Source organism: Anopheles nili, chromosome 2 (assembly GCF_943737925.1).
Source record: "Anopheles nili chromosome 2, idAnoNiliSN_F5_01, whole genome shotgun sequence".
Lineage (NCBI taxonomy): Eukaryota > Metazoa > Arthropoda > Insecta > Diptera > Culicidae > Anopheles > Anopheles nili.
Genome location: NC_071291.1, coordinates 35,651,370 through 35,669,760, shown reverse-complemented (window position 1 = coordinate 35,669,760; position 18,391 = coordinate 35,651,370). Strand labels below are relative to the sequence as shown.

The window sequence follows — 18,391 nt, the reverse complement described above, 5'->3', positions numbered from 1 at the left end:
CTTTTCTCCCATCAGTCTGCTCTTGCTCGCGAGAGAGCGCAAGAAAGAGCGAGAGAGAGCGCAAGAAAGAGCGAGAGAGAGAAAGAGCATAAACTGGCAAACAGAAAGAGAGCACACTTGTGGAGAGCGAGCGAGCGAGACAGCATGCTCGCCGTTGTCAACGCAACGCACGAACGAGATTATGCTGCGAAAAGGGGGTGCAATTGTAAATCGCGCGCGCTTTTTCACCGACGCTTGTATTGGGGTTTGTGTCTCTCCACCCACAGCCACTCTCCACCATTTAAGGGTGGTCGAGTTGGGGTGATTGTATCCCCGCTGCATCGTCCATTCAACCTCCTCCCCCCCCCCACCCACCCACACATGTAAGGGGATGTTTTGACAGCTTGTGCGTATAGCAAGCATAAGCATATATGCGAGCGAACGGACGTCGGTTGCCAGGGCGACACCGACGGCCAAACAACACCCAAAGCCGGGTTGAATAATGGATGAATGGCGGAAGCGTTGCAGGTGGTCAATCAAGGTCCGTCTGCGAGCCAACAGTAGTTCGGCCATGCGGTCCATGCGTAGCTCGACGCAGCGGAACAGAAGATGGATGGTGATATTGCCTGCGTTCGTCGGCTTCTGGGATTGCTCCAAAACAAAACAAAACAAAGCAAAAAAAAACAAGAACCTCAGAGCGGCTGTCAAACTGACATTAACCCAATTAAAACCATAACCTTTCCGTGCGCCGTCATCGGAGGCTCCCGGAGGCACGAAGGTTTCCCCGGAATCCATTTCACGCATGTCACTCTCGGCCCCAAAACCCCGGCTGCCCGGGCGGACCATCCAATCCAATCCAATTCCAATCCATCAATCCGGTAATTGTTGTTCTCGTCCGACCGCTGGAGCTGCGTCCTTTCGGACCTTCGCGTCGGAGTTCACGTCAAGTGGCTTAGCCATAGACCGCTACAGGTCGGTGTGGTCCGGTCGAAAATAGAACCTACTCCGTGTTTGCTGTCGCGTGGTCGAACGTAGTTTCGGTATCCTTCGGTTGACCGCCGCGAGCCGGAACCGGTTCCGGTTTGGTGTTTGCGGTGCTGCGTACGCGGGTGTGTCCGGATTCCGTCGCACCGTGTTCGGAGGGGGCTTTGTTTGGTTTCCTCGCCCATTTCCTAAAGGTCCAGGCTTCCCGAGACAGGGGGTCAACAAGGGGAGGAGGGGGTTGGGAGCAGAAATGGGAGCCACAAACGCCCGGAACCACAGCTCCACAGTCGAACTGTCAACAGAGGTGTTATTAATTGGTTTTTATCTGCGGTCGAGTATCGATTTCCGAAATCAGCTTTAATTAAACGCGGATCGAGGGGACAACGGGAGCCCCCCCCCTCCCGCTTCACCCCCATTCATACCCCTCGGAAAAGAACACGGGGACGACCTGTCACGGGGGTTTTCGTGTGCCACGGCGTGGAAACAGGTTTCTATCGATCGAATTTCGACGCTTCCAAAGCCCTCCAAAAAGGAGCTGCCCATTGCTTGTCTATTCGGTTTGTCATATCGCCGTTCGACGTCGGCGGCGGTAATATTGTGCTTGTTCGCGCCAGCAACCCAATTCCGTGGTGCGTGGTGCCATTTAAACGGCTTTAAATTGATCCATTCCGGGACCGGGCCTTGGTTGGTGCCACCTGAACTCCCAGGCGGGTCGACTTTCGGTGTTACCGGGCTTGCGTGGGAACGCGCATTAGCATCGGAAACAGGGCCCACTCACAGACTCCTCGTTGGGTGTGCGAAAATAATACCACGCGCGCGCAAGGTGGCGAGATTCGATCGGGGTCGCTTAAAGATCGAATCAATCGCAGAAGCAAACCCACGGTCATAAACGTGCGGTAGCGTAATGATCGATCGTTTTTTTTTGTGGAGGAAGCGAACAGAAAAAGAAAGAAACATTCGACGGGGTTTTGGATATCGATTGGCGTAAATTGCCGAATGATGGGGGTTTTCTCATCCATGCTCAGTTAGCTCAGTTTTTCCCGTTATCGGTGATAAAGGTTATCGGAAACATTTTGGTAAGACATTTTCTTAGGAACAACTTCGCTAACCCATCTCGGAGCTATCGAGGAAGGTTTTTCGAAACGACAGAATCTGAGCCTCCCCCCCCCCCATGACCATTAAGAAATGGTCTAAAATGAGACATAAACGCAGCAGGGACGAACACGGGAGAACACCGACCCAGGACACACCCTGGAGGAAAGGATTCACCAACGCCGCGTATGCGCGTATAAATTAGAATCGAAATAACGCGCTATCGGTGCGGTAAGATCAGCTACCAATTAAAGTTGACAGCTGGGTCACATGTACGTGCACGTACTCCTGCGTAGCGAATGGGGCGCGCACGTGTGTGTGTGCGAGTGGGTGTGTGTTTTTGTCGACATATCCTTCGGCGAAGAGGATATGCCACCCAAGGATGCTTCAGCTCGCTTTCTTTGTTCCTTTGGTAGGGGTCGAGCGCGAAGACAATCCTAGCCTAAAGCACAAAACCCATCGTGTGGGTTTGTGTGTGGGTGTGTGTGTGTGTGTCTAAGGACACAAGAAGGAGAAGAAGAAGAAGAAGAAGGAAAAAAAGCATCCCACCCGGGACAAGATCCCAAATCCTCCGAAACAACGCTCCCCGACTCAGGAGCGCTCGGGCTTTGGGGATGAAATTGTAGCGTAGATTATTTTAAGCACAGGACCCCTCCACGTCATCTGTATGTGTGTGTGTGTGTGTGTGTGTGTGTGCGCGTGTGTGCCAAACGATAACGATGCCAATCTTATCCACCCTCACGGCTCTCCACCCTCGCGCGCCCGACCGTTTGGATTGCGAAATGAAAACGCGCTGATCCTTCGCAATAGCTCCCTCGGGGAGAGGAATCCGGCTGAAGGATATCGTCTTAAGCGACAGCACGAAAGAGAGAGTGAGAGAGAAAGAGAGAGATAGACGAGAGAGCAACTCCTCCTGGTCGTTCCCGTGAGACCCGCAACCAAAGTTGTCCCTGCTGCGAGTGGAGAAAAAGGCGAGAAAAGGATTCCTTAACGATATAAATTATTCATGCTGCAGACATGTTTGGAGAACAAACAATTTCCACACCCAGCAGCATCAAGATAGCAGCGCCACCCGAGATAGCAAAACCCACCCCTTCATGAAGGGGAAAAACTTTACCACGCAAACCCCCCCCTCCACTCCACCAAGGTGGGTGGTTTTGGGGGGGTGGGTTGTGGGGGTTGTTTGCGAGTTTGCGAGTCTTCGCGCGTGGGTGGGTTGTTGGAAAAACCAGCCCCGGGAAGGGTGCCCAAGAACCAAGCAGAATCCTCGTCACAAAGTTTATCTCATTTCTCCTCCCTTCCATCCCACCCCCTCCCCTCCCCTCCCCCTGCCAACCCCCTTCGCCTCACCAACCGAAACCACGGTGGCCGGTTCGAGCTCCATGTCATTTCGGTTGAATTATTCCACTCGTGAGAGGGTGTCCTTTTCGCAAGACGTACATGCGCATGTTTGCGTCCGCGCTGGGCAGGCGTCTGTATTATCCCTCCCACGCCCACACGCCCACACACACACACACACACACATACACACACCCCCAGGACCGACGGCATTTTCCGTCGGCGTTTTTGCGCCCTCGCCCTTCGGGAAATGACGGGAATAAAATGTGGCCCATTACATAAAACCCATGCGCCGGGTTTTGGGAAGCGTCGTTTTTCTCGACATCCACCGTATCGCAACATCGGCGAATGCCTCCATTCTCTTTCGGATTCGATCCAGACGACGATGGGATCCCATCTTTGATACGGCTCTTGGCGCATGCCCCGCGAAAAACGCTCCAACGTACGCAATTGCGCACAGCAAGAGCAGCCACAACGACTCACAAAAAAAAAAAACCGCGCACCCTTCGGTGGGTGGTTTTTCCGGACGCGACACGCGATGAAGATGGATTTGGCATTTGGCTTCCATTTTGTGCGAATCACCCGTCGGATGCTGCGAGCAAGGAACAAAGACGGGTCGCCCACCGTGGCTCTGGGCGGAAATGCCGTCGGAAAAGTGCCGACCCCCGAAAATGGGCCCGTCGAGTCGAACGGCGTGATGGACGTTACCGTGGGCTCCATTAGTGAAATTTTCTCCTGATTGATACGCTTTCGCGGCCATCGCACCACGCCAACCCGGGGGAAGGCCATCGGCCTCAAATACGCCCGACGGGTGGTAGTCAAAAGTTTTAGCTACCGAAATCGCGCGGACTCCGGACTTTGACCACGGAAAACTCGCCGACCCACCGGACCGTGGCGGTGACGGCGACAGCTCGGACGGTTCGTGGTGCAGGAAAAAGAAAGGCAACAAAAAGAAAATACGCCAGAGAGAGAAAAAATGGAGAAAAAAAAATACATCAAAAAATGGCTCTCCCCGAAACGGACGTCTTCGAGACGTCAAAATTCCTGACATACCATTTTTCGTGTTTCGTTCGTTTTTGGCCGGTCAGTTTGCCGTTCCCGGTGGCGTTTTGCTAATGAAATTCTCGCCGACCACGAGCGCTAGGCCTTCCCGGAGCTAGGTACACCGAGTTTCCGACGTTCCCGGTTTCGTCGGACACGTCAGTCACCCAGCGGTCAGTGTTACAGGGTTTTGTAGGGTGAGTCTATGCATATATATATATATATATATATTTTTTTTTTCTGATTTTCGAGGGCCGTTTTGCTCCAAATGCTGGTCGCCCCACGCGTTTGTCTCTCTCTCTCTCTCTCTCTCGCTCACGTCGCCCATTCACGTGGGGGCTTCACAATGGGCTCGCGCGCGTTCGTCCATCCGTAGGAAATTCATCACCTTCATAATTTATGTCCGCCGGGACATGGGTGCGGGTGGCTAGAACAGGCACATTATAAATTTTGTTTCGACTTTAATGGATCGCCGGCGTTCCTCGAGCCTCGAACGGTTGCTTGGTTGCGCGCTGCTGCCGTCTTAAAAGGGCGATCAATTCAGTGTCTCGAAAAGCGAACCAGCCGCTACCGGGCACATTTAAACGTGGGGTGGACATTATAAATCATTTAATTTATCCGTAAATTAATTCAATGCTCCCAATCTGAACGTATCGATTAAGGCATGGGGAAAAATAACCCAATAGCATGGGATGCAAAATATTGCCTAACTTTATAGCGATACCGTGCGAAAGGACACCAGCCCGATCGGATCGATTTTAAATCAAAAAAAGGCGTGACAATTCTGTCCGTCCGATCGCGCGATCGTTTTTCCACTGAACCGTACCGTTTCAGTCCGCCAGTGTGCCAGTGTGCGTGTATGTTTGCGTGTTGGTTCGATTCGTTTTACTCCTGTTCAGCTCATGTTTTGCTGCACGCTCGTTCGCTTAATTTGTTTCACCGTTTCGCGTGGTGTGGTTTGTTTCGCGGGTCCTAGCGTGTGGTTGTTTTCCGGGTGCGATGGCTCGTTACATTTCGCTCTCGCGCTTCCTCGAAAGCCCTTCCGAAAAACCCACTTCCCCACCACGTTTGTCTCTCGAATCGCTTTTGTGTGTTTTTGTTCTTCGTTCGCTTGTCGTCTGCGGTTCGATCCCGGGTCGAGTTTGTGGCTTATTATTTTCGCGCACCTTTCGGTGCCCGTGAATGGGGGCACACATTCGCATTTCGCTTTGCTCGTTCGCTTCTTGCTGCTGCTGCCTGCATCTGCAAAGGCCGCAATGCATTCCCGGTGGTGGTATGAAAATGTGGTGCGGGATTTCCGGGCTGTCGACTTCGCCGGACGAGCTTGATTGAGCTCGGGCAAATCGGATTATCGTTAGCCAAAGCAAAAAAAAAACAGGAGAAAATCTCACCACACCCGGGTGCGGATTAGAAAATCACCTCTCGGGCGCTCCCGAAAACGACGCATCAACGCGATCCGTACGTTCCGTTTAATTTCCGTCATTTTACGTCAGGCCAATTTTGGGACACCCCAGAACCGTACCAAGGATTAGCTGGCCGATCTCGATCGAGCGCATCGAGCGGTGGTTAAGCCGGAGCATCCATTTCGGTAGCACAAAGAGGGCCCCCATCTCGGGAAAAAACGGAAATCAGGGCCACCCGGCCACGGTCGTGTTCCTTATTTGTCTGTGGTCCGTAATTTCTTGGCAATTTATTCGAGAGCTCACGTAGCCGGGGAAGTTCCTAGCGAACGCCCAGCACTTCGGAATCGATAACGTGGGCCCCTCTTTCAAAAGGGACGTTTTCCCGGGGCCTGTGTAAAGGGATCATGGGAACGAGCCGGGTAGGATAGTAAAATTAATAAGGTGCGTCGCTTGGGGTTATGGGGTTTCGTGTTATGGGGTTTTACGTTTTCGCTTTCCCGGCTTTCCCGACCTCGCGAAGCAAGCCTCGCGTGGCGCCGATGGTCGTGGTTGAGACAATAACAATCGTTGTTCATATAAAAATCACCTATAATCTAATAAATTGATAAAGAACAACGACGTGCGCTCGTTCACTCGAAAACCCGCTGACGATCATGCCGAGGACGACGCCAAAGACGTCTATATCGGCCCGATATCCGCTGTCTTCCGCCGGGCGCATGAAGGAAGCACGTTTGTGGGGTGGTGGTTGAAAAAGGAAATCGAAATGGTGGAGCTCACCCAAAGGGTTTTCTCGCAAAACGAGCGCCCCGTGCTGCTGTTGATGTTATTACCGTAGTAATTTAGCCACCACCACAGCCACACGCCTGTATTTGGGGGCGATATGCTGTTTTCATATTTCCACCCCTTTTTGGTTGCTTTTTTGTTGTTGTTGCTGTTGTTGCTGTAAGAGCCCTCGTTCTCACTCCGACCCGACCCGTGGACGATGTCTCCGCGAATCTCTCGGCACACGCGGCCCCGGCGACCGAACTATCGCGAATTTATGATACACAAAGTGTAATTTTATTATAACCATTTGTTTCTAGTCACGACGCGACCGCCGGCTGCCGTGTGGAGGGGCCGTGGAGTAAAAAAAAAAAGAAAAGCGGGAGATACGTTGGGGGGTGGCTTTTCCCGTAGACAATGAACCTATGCTCGGTTCGCACACCGTATGGGGCGGCGTAGTGTGCATACGAAAGCGAATCCAGCAAACCAGCTGCGGTAAGTTTGTCACGTTCGCGCTTTTGCCTTTCGACTTCGATCGGCGGTGGGTTTGGTTCCTTTCTCTTTGCTCTAGCACGTAAACCCACCCACTGATGGGTGGAAAGTGTGCATACGGAACGTACGATCGGTACGTTGCTAATTTTGGGAAAGTCGGTGGAATCGTTTTTCTCCCCGAACCGGGTCAGCAAACAGCGTGCCGTGGTCGTCGTTTTTCCCAGATGGTTGCCTCACTGGGATTTTTCATACAGCCGATTCCATCCTTTGTGGATTGTGTCCGGATGTCCTGCCGGACGTGTGGACAAACGGTGGGCATCGATCCAACCCGGTTGCGTGTGTGAAAAGGGTTCGATTTCCAGGAATTGGGCAGACTTCTCGGATGCAAGAAGACCCCGGGTGCTATCAGTCAGCGTACACACCCGGTTTCGATCGCGATCCGATCGAACTGACCATTGCACCGGTTGTGCGCCACAATCCAACATACTTCGAGGCTTCGAGGCCCTCCCCACACACACACACACAAAAGGGTTCTTCTCCATCGGTTAGCCCAGCGAGGGTGACATTGATTTATGCTGCTGGTGCGTTGGAACTCCGTTTGCTATCCCACTCGCAGCGTTCGCACTCGCGATCGATTTTCCAGTGCTCCACCCGCAACCCGTGATCCTCGTGGCCAAGGGAGGCCAAGGCGACGAATGAGGTGCGAAAACAACGCCAAAACGCCAAACGGCGAAAGCGCAAGAAGGTGTGTGAGAAAAAAAAAAAAGCGGGCCGTCTGCGTGCTGGAAGCGCCTTTGGGGATGGAAATTCTCCAGTTCTCCCAAACCCGACGGTTCCGACGGGCGCTGGTGGCAGTAGTTAAATTATGGTGTTAAAATATATGTTGCATTAAAGTGTATAAATTCTCCGCACCGAAAGCGCGTTGTGTTTGTGCAATTTCGTGCAGTTTGGTGTGTTTTTTTTTGCTTTCTCGCCCCAAAAACACCGGCAGCATAGCGAGCGTTTCGGTACTGCAACCAACTTCAGCCACATTGCACACCTGGAGGCGAATGACAAACTCACGAAAGGGGACGTCCGATCCGTCCGAGGGTAGTTGGCCGGTTTTTCGAGCCCCAACTCACAACCATACATCACGCTGGGCTCGCCTGGGCCTGGCCTGGGGAAGGATCCAGCACCGGCGCAAGGAACAGCAAGGAAAAGGATCGTACCATCCATCTGCGCCAACTGGCTTGGCCAAGGCCACGGAAACCGCTCGCTTGACAACTGTATTAGCCGTCCGAATCCGAACCTGGGCTCGCGTGGTGGGGTTTTAGGATCTAATTTATTGGTGCCATCGGTTTGTTGCGACCGCGCGAACCGCATCGAAGGTGCCGATGATGGTTGTTGCCCGCGGAACCCTGTCCGCCTGGGAACCTTCCGTGGCACGCATCCCGGTTTGAATCGTCAACGGTCGGACGAGTCACCAAAATGCTAATTGGAATGTATCGCGTTTCAATTTCGCAGGAAATTTGCTGCAATCCCTGAGCGTCGAATCCCGCCAAACCGTTCGGAAGGTTGCGAAACAGAAAAAACGAAAGAATCCTCCCGAAGCGCTGCGTCCGCTTTTGCCACGGGTCGCTCGCACGATCGCTGGATGGGCAGTTTTATGTTCGAAAATTAATTAAATTACTTTGGCGAGCTGCGGGATCGACCACCGATCCATATCCGCCCGTGAGCCACTGTCGAATCCGTCGTCCGGGCGCGAGATCGAACCACCGAGATGGCGGCCGCTTCCGAGCCAGCGAGCCTGCACCATTGCCTGTGTGATGCCCGTGTGTTGGAGCGTGTTCGACACAATTAAAAGCACATAAAAACCGTGTCCCCGTGAAGCGCACAACCCGTACTCGAAGGGGTCCTGCGTGGTGCCGGGGTATTATCGAACCAGCTAATGAATTCCTCGAATTAGCGAGACGCGAAGGCGAACGCGAGACGAAAAAAAAAAAAAAAACGTCCAAAGGAAAACCTGCAACAACGCGCAACTTGCCGAGGTGCCTTCTCCAACATACCGAGGTACCGAAGCCCACGGAACCTATAGAGATGTCAACGCTGCGCGACTCGCACGATCGTGCCGTGAAATTGCGGGCCCCGACCTTGCAGCCAGTGGCCCTCGTTGCTTTGGAACGGGCAGCCGTTCGGTATGCTAATAATTTCACTTAAATAGACAATAAACATGTCCGCCGGGTTGCAGGTCCAAACCCGGCTTCTTCCGGAAGCCATCGCGTTCGGTGAAACAACTCACTCAACAGGGCCACGCCAGTAGACCCCGAAATGGGGGCTCTAGGCCCTTTTGCTGCTCTGACAAGCTGTCTTTCGACAAGCCCTTCGAGCGTTTGCATTGAGCCGGCGTTAGAGCGGCAGAAAAGCAACCGTACTTCACATAACAAAAAACAAAAAACAAAAATGAAAACAAAAGCCCCGCGATGATGGCGCCGCGGGTATGATGAGCAAAACTGATTTATCGATAAATTTTATAACCCAATAATTAACGTCATTAACATAACGGAGCGACCGCGCGAGGTTCCACGAGCCCATCGTGCTGGACGATGATGAGTTCAAGACCTCCAACTGGGCTCCATGGGCGTACTGGGCGTGCGACCTTGCGACCTCGCCTTTTCTGCGTGGTTGGTGCAGTAGAACGCGCCTTTTTCCATCTACCAACCATCAGAGACACACACACGGAGCCTCGTTGGGCTTCATTTCACTTTCTGCTCCCTCGGAATGAAGCAGTATTTATTCAAACGAAGCACCAAAGCCCCGTAGTTGGTGTAATATGCAAATGAATTCCGGGAAGCGCTCGGTCGGTCGGGCGAATCTTTTCGCTCTTGGTGCGGGAATCCTTCCATCCCAGCGAAACTTCCAGCAGCAAGCACAGCCACGGACTGCGCAAGTTGAATCAATTACCGTCGAGCAGGAAGGTCAGATTAGGCGCATTTTAGGAAGCTCGAGAACCATTCCGTGCCATACGTAATCGTGGTGAGCCTCAAAACGGAATGAAGCCCACACCAAAACTCGCAAAGGCTCACCGTGTCGCTCGACGATGACGAAGAGAGATCCACCGAATCGGGGTCCTATAGCAGAACCCTCTAGCTCGTTAGCCCGACCAAAAAACCGTAACCCTATCCATCCATCCATCCATCCAGCATTCCCGGTTCCGTCAGACGGTGGTTCGTGATTATCTCAATGTCATTCGAGGCTCATTCATGCCACACCAGTCAAGCTGACTGACTGGGTTGACGGGCGCACGAATCGGTCTGGAATCGGCTAGAGTTCGCGGTGGTCCAAGGTTCCCATCCCCAAAGGGGGGACTTTAGCTCCAGCCACAGTGGGTGCATCTCCGCGACGCGGGAATTATTGTTTCGCTCGTATAATTTATGCACCTTTTGGCACGGTTGTGAACCATCACGAGGCGCCCGATTCCCGAGACTCCCGCGTGCGCGCGCGGCTCACAAACACGACTAATTTACGATCGTGCCGATTTAATCGAGCTTCTAATAGATTGAATTAAGCGGACCTCATCACCGGCCGATCACGTACGTTTAAGGATGACGTCGGTTGCTGAAGTCAACTGGCACCGGAACCGGTTCGCGGATGCACTTTGCACACCTGTGCAGGTCGCTCGAGTGCATTTCGTGCATTGGCAGCTCTCTATGCGATCATCCCCCGTGGATGTGTCACCTGTGTGCGAGAGCTCAGACAAGATCATGTAGCCCGCCAAAACCGAGCGCATTCCAAGTGCATTCCGGTGCATTTGGTGCAGGATAATGGGTGGGAAGGCATTTCGGAGCGCTCTTCAGCGGACAGCGCGTTTAGCATATATTTATCATCGCTTGAGTCGGCTCGAATCGATCGCGTTTTGGCCTCGAGGCTGGACGTCGGTACCGCAGCGCTTATTAGGGTCCGTGTGTTGTACAAGGTTTGAAAATTGCCCTCCAATTTAGCGCAATCAGTTCCGCTCGCTGTCCGATGCTACGGTTCGCCCTTCGGCAGCCCTTCGTTTGTGTGCGGCAAAATGCCAAACTCCGGAATGCCCGATGGTTTCTATCGCACAGGATAGCGATCCTTTCGAAGGATTTACCCATTTCGAGGCTCCTGGTCTCCGGAAAAGCGCGCCCATTTCGGGCTCGATGTCAATTAAAAAACAAACAAACCCGAGCGCGCGGACAATTAGCGCATAATTGAGCGCTTCCCACTGGGCGACCGAGCAGCTGCCGGGTTTGGGCCTTTTCTTTCCGTTACGCCGGGCTCCGGTGGCCAATCCAAACCAAACCCGCCATGGGGCCATGATGGGGCAAATCATCACGGCATTACGCGAAGAACCGCCACGTAATGACCACGCGAAGACGCCTAAGTGGCCGCGTGAAGCTGCAGGCGTGCACATTTTGGCACAGTTTGCTAATTAAAATTTCAACCACCTTCGGTTTGGTTTGGTTTCCTCCGAAAAAAAAGCTCCGAAAGCGTTCTCAGCAAAACTCAGACACCCCGCGGAGCGTTTGCTGCTCGAAACGGACCCCGGAACCTGCTACTCGAACGGAAGCTTTTAACCACCCGTCGACGTCGTCTTCGTCGTCTTCGTCGTCGTCGTCGTCGTCTTTGGTGTCTTCGTCGTCCCTACCCGGCCTGCTGCCCATTGGCTCGATGAGAAATTAATTTAAATTAGTCAATAAACTGAGGAAACGTTACCGGTCCCTCGCGTCCCAGGTGCCCGGTCGAGCTCGGGAGGCAAATGAGGCTGAACCACGGCGGGTAGAATGATCCTGAGAACCGATCTCGAGGCGAACCCAACACCACTTTTGGTTGGCGCCCCGCAGAGCGCTGAGGTTCTCGCGAGCCATTCTCGATGCGAATGCGTACGAGGAACCCCAAAACCGGCGATGACGAAGACGTTGTCGGTGATACTAATATTGCATGAATCATGGTTTATTGTACGCCAAGCGGACAAGTCCAGTGCTCCAGGCACTGGCCCGTGATTCTGTGAACTGTTGTCACTCAACCTTACGGCTGTGGCTGTGGGCCCTTGGGCCCCCCTGGCTGGGTGGGGCGAACAGTGCATGGGCGAATAAATATAATTCTTTTCGTTTTATTAGGACCTTCGGCTCAAACGGGCGATGATGCGCGTGTAATAGAAGCGCCGTGGGGATTAACAACGAGCCGCGTTGGGAGATGCAGACAAAAGCGATTATTCTGTCGATGGTGGGTTTCGAGCTTTTTAATCCATCGTTTTGGGATACGTGGATAAATATAAATTGTTTCCATTCCCAGGGCATCGTGGTTCGGCCGGAAAAAGGCTCACTGGGGAACCGTAAAGTTCGCTCATAATGGTGTCAACTGGAAAAGGCAAAACGAGCAACACGGCCAGGATGATGATTCCTTTTCGCGAGCAAAGATCCAGTTAGCATGGGCTCGACATTCCGCAAAATCATCATGCTTTCCGTTGGTATTATATCATCGCTGGAATGCGATAATTTACGCAAGTCTTTTTTTGTGCTCATAAATCACCTGCACCGGTGTTGGTGTCAATTTTTTGACACCGTTTCGTCCACGCTGTGGAACCTGGGCCTGGGAATAATCACATTCTATTTAGCAGTCCTAGAGCAGCAGTCCTCGAAAACGTAGCATTTTTCTATCCGAGTGGCCGACAGGAAAATGCAATTTCATACAACATTTGATTCAATTCCACCCAGCCCCGCTTACAAAGCCACCCAACCGTGCTATGGATCCATTTGTTTGTGCTTTAATTGTAACAATCGCACCCGGGTCTGTCACTTTTTCGGGCGCCGAAAAATGACCTTCCCGCGCTCAATTAAAAAAGCATTCCACCGGCCATTGCAGTACGTTTCCGTCCGCAATCATGTCACCCCGTTTTGGAGGGTTGATTTTTTTTTCAAGCGGAACCCACCACAAGCTTAAAGTCTCGCCGCTTTACTCGCACTTCCGTGCTCCGTCGGACGAGGCCGGTGGTGTTTTAGTTCATGTTTCTTTTCAAACTTTGGGGGGTGTTTTAGAGCACCAAGCTTCCTTCCATCGTCCACAACGGTGACTCGTTCCTCGTGGCTTGTACGCAAAAAAATAATAATAATAAAAAGCGGACGTCACTAAAGCCCCCCCCGATAATAGTAATTACACATTTTCCCAATCATGTCAACGAGTGCGCGGCTGAGTTTCCAGCGGAAAACGCATACATCGGTACCGTTACGAGCGAGAGCGAGCAACGAAAAAAAAAAACCAAAAAAGAAAGAAAAAAAACATACACACACAGTGTGTCCCGGGTTTCCCGCTCTAGTTTTGCTTTCTCAAGGGTACAATGGCCCCCATCGTTTTTGGATGAATTTTTTGTTGTTGTTGTTGTATGTTTCGTGCTCCGTTCCTTCCTGTTGCTGTCTGTCGCTACCCCTGCGCTCGGTGATGCTATTCACAATTATTAAGTGAAGATCTATGTAGCTGATAAGATGTAGGTTCGCGCAGTTCAGGGCCCGATCTGAGTCCCGCTCTACGGCCCCAGCGGTCAAGCGGTGGACGATACGATAGCTCCACACCAGCTTAGAGCCTCTCGCCATGTACCACGCTCTCGATGCGCATGTTGTTGGGCAGGACACAAATGATGGCACCAGGTCGCGATGGTGGCAGAACGGCCGAAAGGAAGATGCGGGAGAAATCTAGTTCAACAGAACGTCGTCAATTGACCGTACACGGAACGCTCGAAGGAGCGCTCACTTTTTCGAGCTTTTGATGGACATGCGTACGCTGAATGAAAAGCACATGTAATGCCGTTTTTTTCTTTCTACATCACGAGGGCATACGTCTCGAAACACACATCCACTTATCCAACGAGTCTCGCTCCCGTTCTTCCTTCTCGAATCGAAGCGTTTAGTTAATCTTGTCGAAACGTTCAGCAAGCAAGAGACGAAAAGGCGACCCACACGAAACAGGACGACAACCGGACCGACAGCGCCCCGTGCTACATAATATTTTCTTTGTTAAGGGTCACAACAACCTGCCGCAAAACAACCATTAGCACCGAGCAGGTGTAAACGCGCAGCTCGCGCTTGACCTGAGGCTTCTGACGTGGTTTCTGCCGCAGCTGCAGCTGCTCCGAGCCTCCGACAACGAGCCTCCACGAGGGTTAGAAGTTGTGTCCGCTTCACGCAAGTCCGGTGAGTCATGAAACTCTCCCGCTGGAAGAGCAACATCAAAAAAAAAAGCAGCCCTCTATAATTGCCGAAAATAATGGCCGCAACCGTTGGCTGGGGTTGGGTTCTCGCGACATCAAAAGGGCTCCATTCCGCGACCGAAACGCTTGTTTTAAATTGTTATTTGATTTGAATACGCAAATTCACTGGGCCTGGGAGTTCGAAGAAGTCGTTACACGATTGTCAATTGTGTTTCCCGTAGGGCTCGCTACCGGGTGGAAGTGAACTGCCATCGGCCGAAAAATTGCCGTACCACCACCGGAGCCGGTGAAGAGATCACGGGATCGCGATAAGCCGCGATCACCGTACGATCCTGCTGCAAACACGGGCAAAAACCCTTTTGCATAGCGCCAGGGTCTCGTTATCTGCTGGAGGTGCACGCAGTCGGGACCGACGAGTCCAAAAGCCTGCACCGTGGACGCATTGAAATAAATTAAATCACTTCCTTATTTATATCGGATGTAAACTAATTAAATCGAGGAACATACAGAAACAACCTGTCCGCTCGTTGGCTGGCTGGTTGTCTGGCGGCGTTACGTGACTCTGGAACGTTCCCAGCGCTTTTGCGGAACTCGAGCGCCGTTTCGTCGATGAGATTGCATCATGGTCATGGTCACCGGGATCATCGTTAGATTGTCTGCCGTTCTTCTGTGCGTTTTGGTTTTGTTTTTTTCTTCTTCTTTTTTTGCGTATACGTGTTCACGAGATGCACTTTTAGAATGGATGCCTGGGAAAAATGGGAACGAGCTTTCAGGAAGGATTCCGGCGGCTGAACAAACCGGGCCAGATCCTTCCGAGAGCTTCCATGAGGGCCAAAGCGAAACCCTGCAATTTGCTGCGCCCGATCGAGCCCCGTTCGTCGATGGCTTTGATTGATCTCTTGATCGGTCGGGAAGGGCAATTAAAACCAGGGCGCCCCCATTTCGAGGCCGCGTTGTTTCGTCGCGCCAGGATCGAGGATTAATTTCTGGAAGCAAAACACCGGACCAACGGAGCCTCTTACGGCCGTTAGCCGACTTTGGTGGATTCAGGCACCCGACGAGCTTGATGGTTTGAAAAAGCAAATGCTATTGTCTTGCCAGCGATCGAATAAAGTCCCATAATCTGCACCCAGAAGAGCCACAGAAAGCCGACCGTTCGATGTGAACCTAGACCGGTGGGAATCAGCGAATTGATTTATTCGATTTTGATAATATTTCTCACACATGGTGCTCTTGTCTGCCCATCCCACCGGGATCGGCCCCTTTTCGGTTCCCGATTCCCCATTTCGGTGCGGCGCAGAATATCGATTATCTTAGCGCGATGTGGAGGATGGAGAAAAAAAAAAACGAAACCAAGCCAGGACGAGAAAAGTCAACCGTGCGAGTCTCGCGGGAAGGCGCGCGAAATGAGGCAAAAATGCAATTTCGCACAGCTCCAGTGAGAGAGAGTGAGGCGATCGCGGCCGCGGCAGGGCACAATAATCGATGGAAACAAGCATGGAACAATAATCGGGCTACACGCCCTCTCCAGTCCCTAGCGGCGCATGGAAAAGTCAAATTGTCGAGCCAGCTATCTGCCAGCCGGCGAAGCGAAAGCAAGAGTACTGAGGTCCGAGCACTCAGCAAAAAGTGGGCTAAACCTCGTTAAAATTGAAATCGGTACCGGGTGCGTCCGGGCCGAGGTCGTCGTTCCGGTAAGCTCCGTTCGCGAGGATCGTCCCTGGAAAAGGGCACAATCGGGGTCCAGGGTCAAGGGCCTTGCGCCTTTCCAGCGCTGGCCGCGTGAGTTGTGTTGATTGGGCCGAAATCTAGCGCGCAAATTTCTGCTCAATTAGTGGGATGCATCTTAATGCTGCGAATGTTGCGTCCAACCGACGGCGATCTAACCCGCGCGATGCCCGCGATCGATATCGATCAATCCAATTAGCAGCAGTACAAACAAAACACTTGTCACCGGGTGATCGTTCGAGCGCCTCACCAAGGGTCTCGCGAAGCAGAAAGCATAAGAAGCGATGCACATAAATTCCTCGCGAGAAATAAAAGCAAAAACAAACAAAAAAAAAAAGCATAACCGCAATATGCCTCGCGATCAAGATCATCCGATTGGCGGACGGATCGCTCTCGGCGTCGTCAGTGGCTTCTGTTGTGTCCAACGCTCCTGCAGGAGACGCTCAAAACGACGTCAAAACGACGCGTCAAACGTCCTCTCGGCTCTGATCCCGTGGTTCGCGGCACTCCACGAGACGAGACGGGATGCAAAAATTATCTTGTCGTTCTGATGATACCCATCGATATTGCTACTTACAATTAAAAATTATCATAAATATAGCGTGTTTATGAATCGTGCACTGTGCGCGCCCCCTTTTCGTTCATTCGTTCGAGCTCTCGCACCCTCTCGCGAAGAGGTCCTTCGAATGGAGAAGGACCTTTGTGCAGTTGCGACGGTCAATTTGTTTCGTATTTTCGACCGCCAGCTGTGTGTCGTGGCGGTGTGGGATAACCATTTTGTGATTGACACATGATACCCTCGCGACAAGTGTGCGAACGTGTGAAACATCCACCCGAAAGGCTCCATCCACGCAGACGTGCGCATCGTGCGCTTACGTAGCCGCGGCGTTATGAGAAGTGCATATTAAGCAGCGCTTGCATTCGCGAACGACCGCGAACGAACGCGAGGTCAGCTAAGAAATTTAATCGCACCGGCGCGTTTCGTTCATAAACTTGCGGAACACATTTTTAACGATCGGCTTCTCTCGCGATGGATCGCAAGGACTCGCGGTGTTTGGGTTTTGGTTTTGGCGATATAATTTAGGGCGTGATTCGACGGCTTAATGGCGTGGTGTAGTTTCCGTCGGTGCAGTGGGTTTAGCATAATTGAAATGTCAATACTTACGCTAACCAGTCTTCGTTTCGGTTTGATCAGCGGACGATTCTGGCCGTTCATTTTGTAGTAAAGTCCGCAGGCGTTGCAGAGGTAGTGGCCGGTGCCGTCCCGTCGCCATAAGGGCGTTGATGTCGCACCGCAGTTGACGCACTCTCGGCCCTCTGTGGAGTAAAAGTGTTGAAAGAGTGTGAGAGAGAGAGGTAGGTTAGATTAAGCTCAATCCTTGATGGTAATCTAATCTACTTCAGTATGCGATAAAGTGTGCCTCGTTTGCTTGTTTGGCCCCTTATTTTCAACCACCACCGATGGTGCTCGTGCACACAACGACAAACCACATTAGTCCTCCCGGAAGGATCGAGCCTGAGGCGCATGCACTAGGCACTGTCTATTGAAATTAATTAAATTAGTTCGGCAGCAACATTAATTTCCGTTTGACGTTGATAAATTAGGGAGTGAAATCACGAATGGCGCAGACGAGCCACGGCACTGGGGAGAAGGGATTAAAAAACGAACCACCAACGAGACCCGACGAGGGGATGCGAAGGTGGAGGTTCTAGGGCCTAGAAAAATGTCTCCGAAAATTCCGGTCCCAAGGCACGGACGGAAGGCGCTCGGGCAGTGCAATGGGCTTCTCGAATAAAGCAGGAAAAGAACGTTCCACGCGAACGAAACGGGGCATCATTTTTTACACGCAACCCCGCAACCCAAACGCACGAAAGGACGAAGGCATGGCACCGGTGACACGGCGACCCCAAACCGAACGAGGACAGTTTTCCCACAGCCCACCATCAGCAGGTTCCAGTGGGTCGCAAAAGCAGCAACAGCAGTCAGCACCGTGTGCCTGCTGCCCACTATCAAATATTAGTTAACCGTTTAACAAGTTATGGAATAAATTAGTCTCGATTTCGCTTTCGACATTTCAACACACACACACACGCACGCACGCACGCCCGTAGAACGCATCGATTGCGAACGGTATCGATGGCGGAATGGAGACCGTCTCGTTTCGCCTCCTGAATCCACCGAGCGGGCGGTGGAGATAATTTTATGCAGAGAGAACAACATTTTTATTTCGATATTTATGTGATTTTTGTGTGCGAGCCACGCGGAGGCAGCACGGGGTTCCGAACTCGCACCCCCGGTTGGCTTTTAAGTATCTTGTTCTTGTTAATTTTTATAAGACATTGTTTGTTTCTTCCCGGGGCAAAT

At 52.1% G+C, this 18,391-nt stretch overlaps 1 protein-coding gene across 1 annotated transcript in view; it reads right to left on the bottom strand.

Moving 5' to 3' along the window:
* The window catches only part of LOC128721968 (endothelial transcription factor GATA-2), a 71,607-nt gene that overhangs the window by 10,606 nt on the left and 42,610 nt on the right, over window positions 1–18,391 (bottom strand). The window contains exon 3 of the mRNA XM_053815778.1: window positions 17,192–17,343. Coding sequence (XP_053671753.1) covers window positions 17,192–17,343 — 152 coding nt within the window. The remainder of the gene's footprint in view (window positions 1–17,191; window positions 17,344–18,391) is intronic.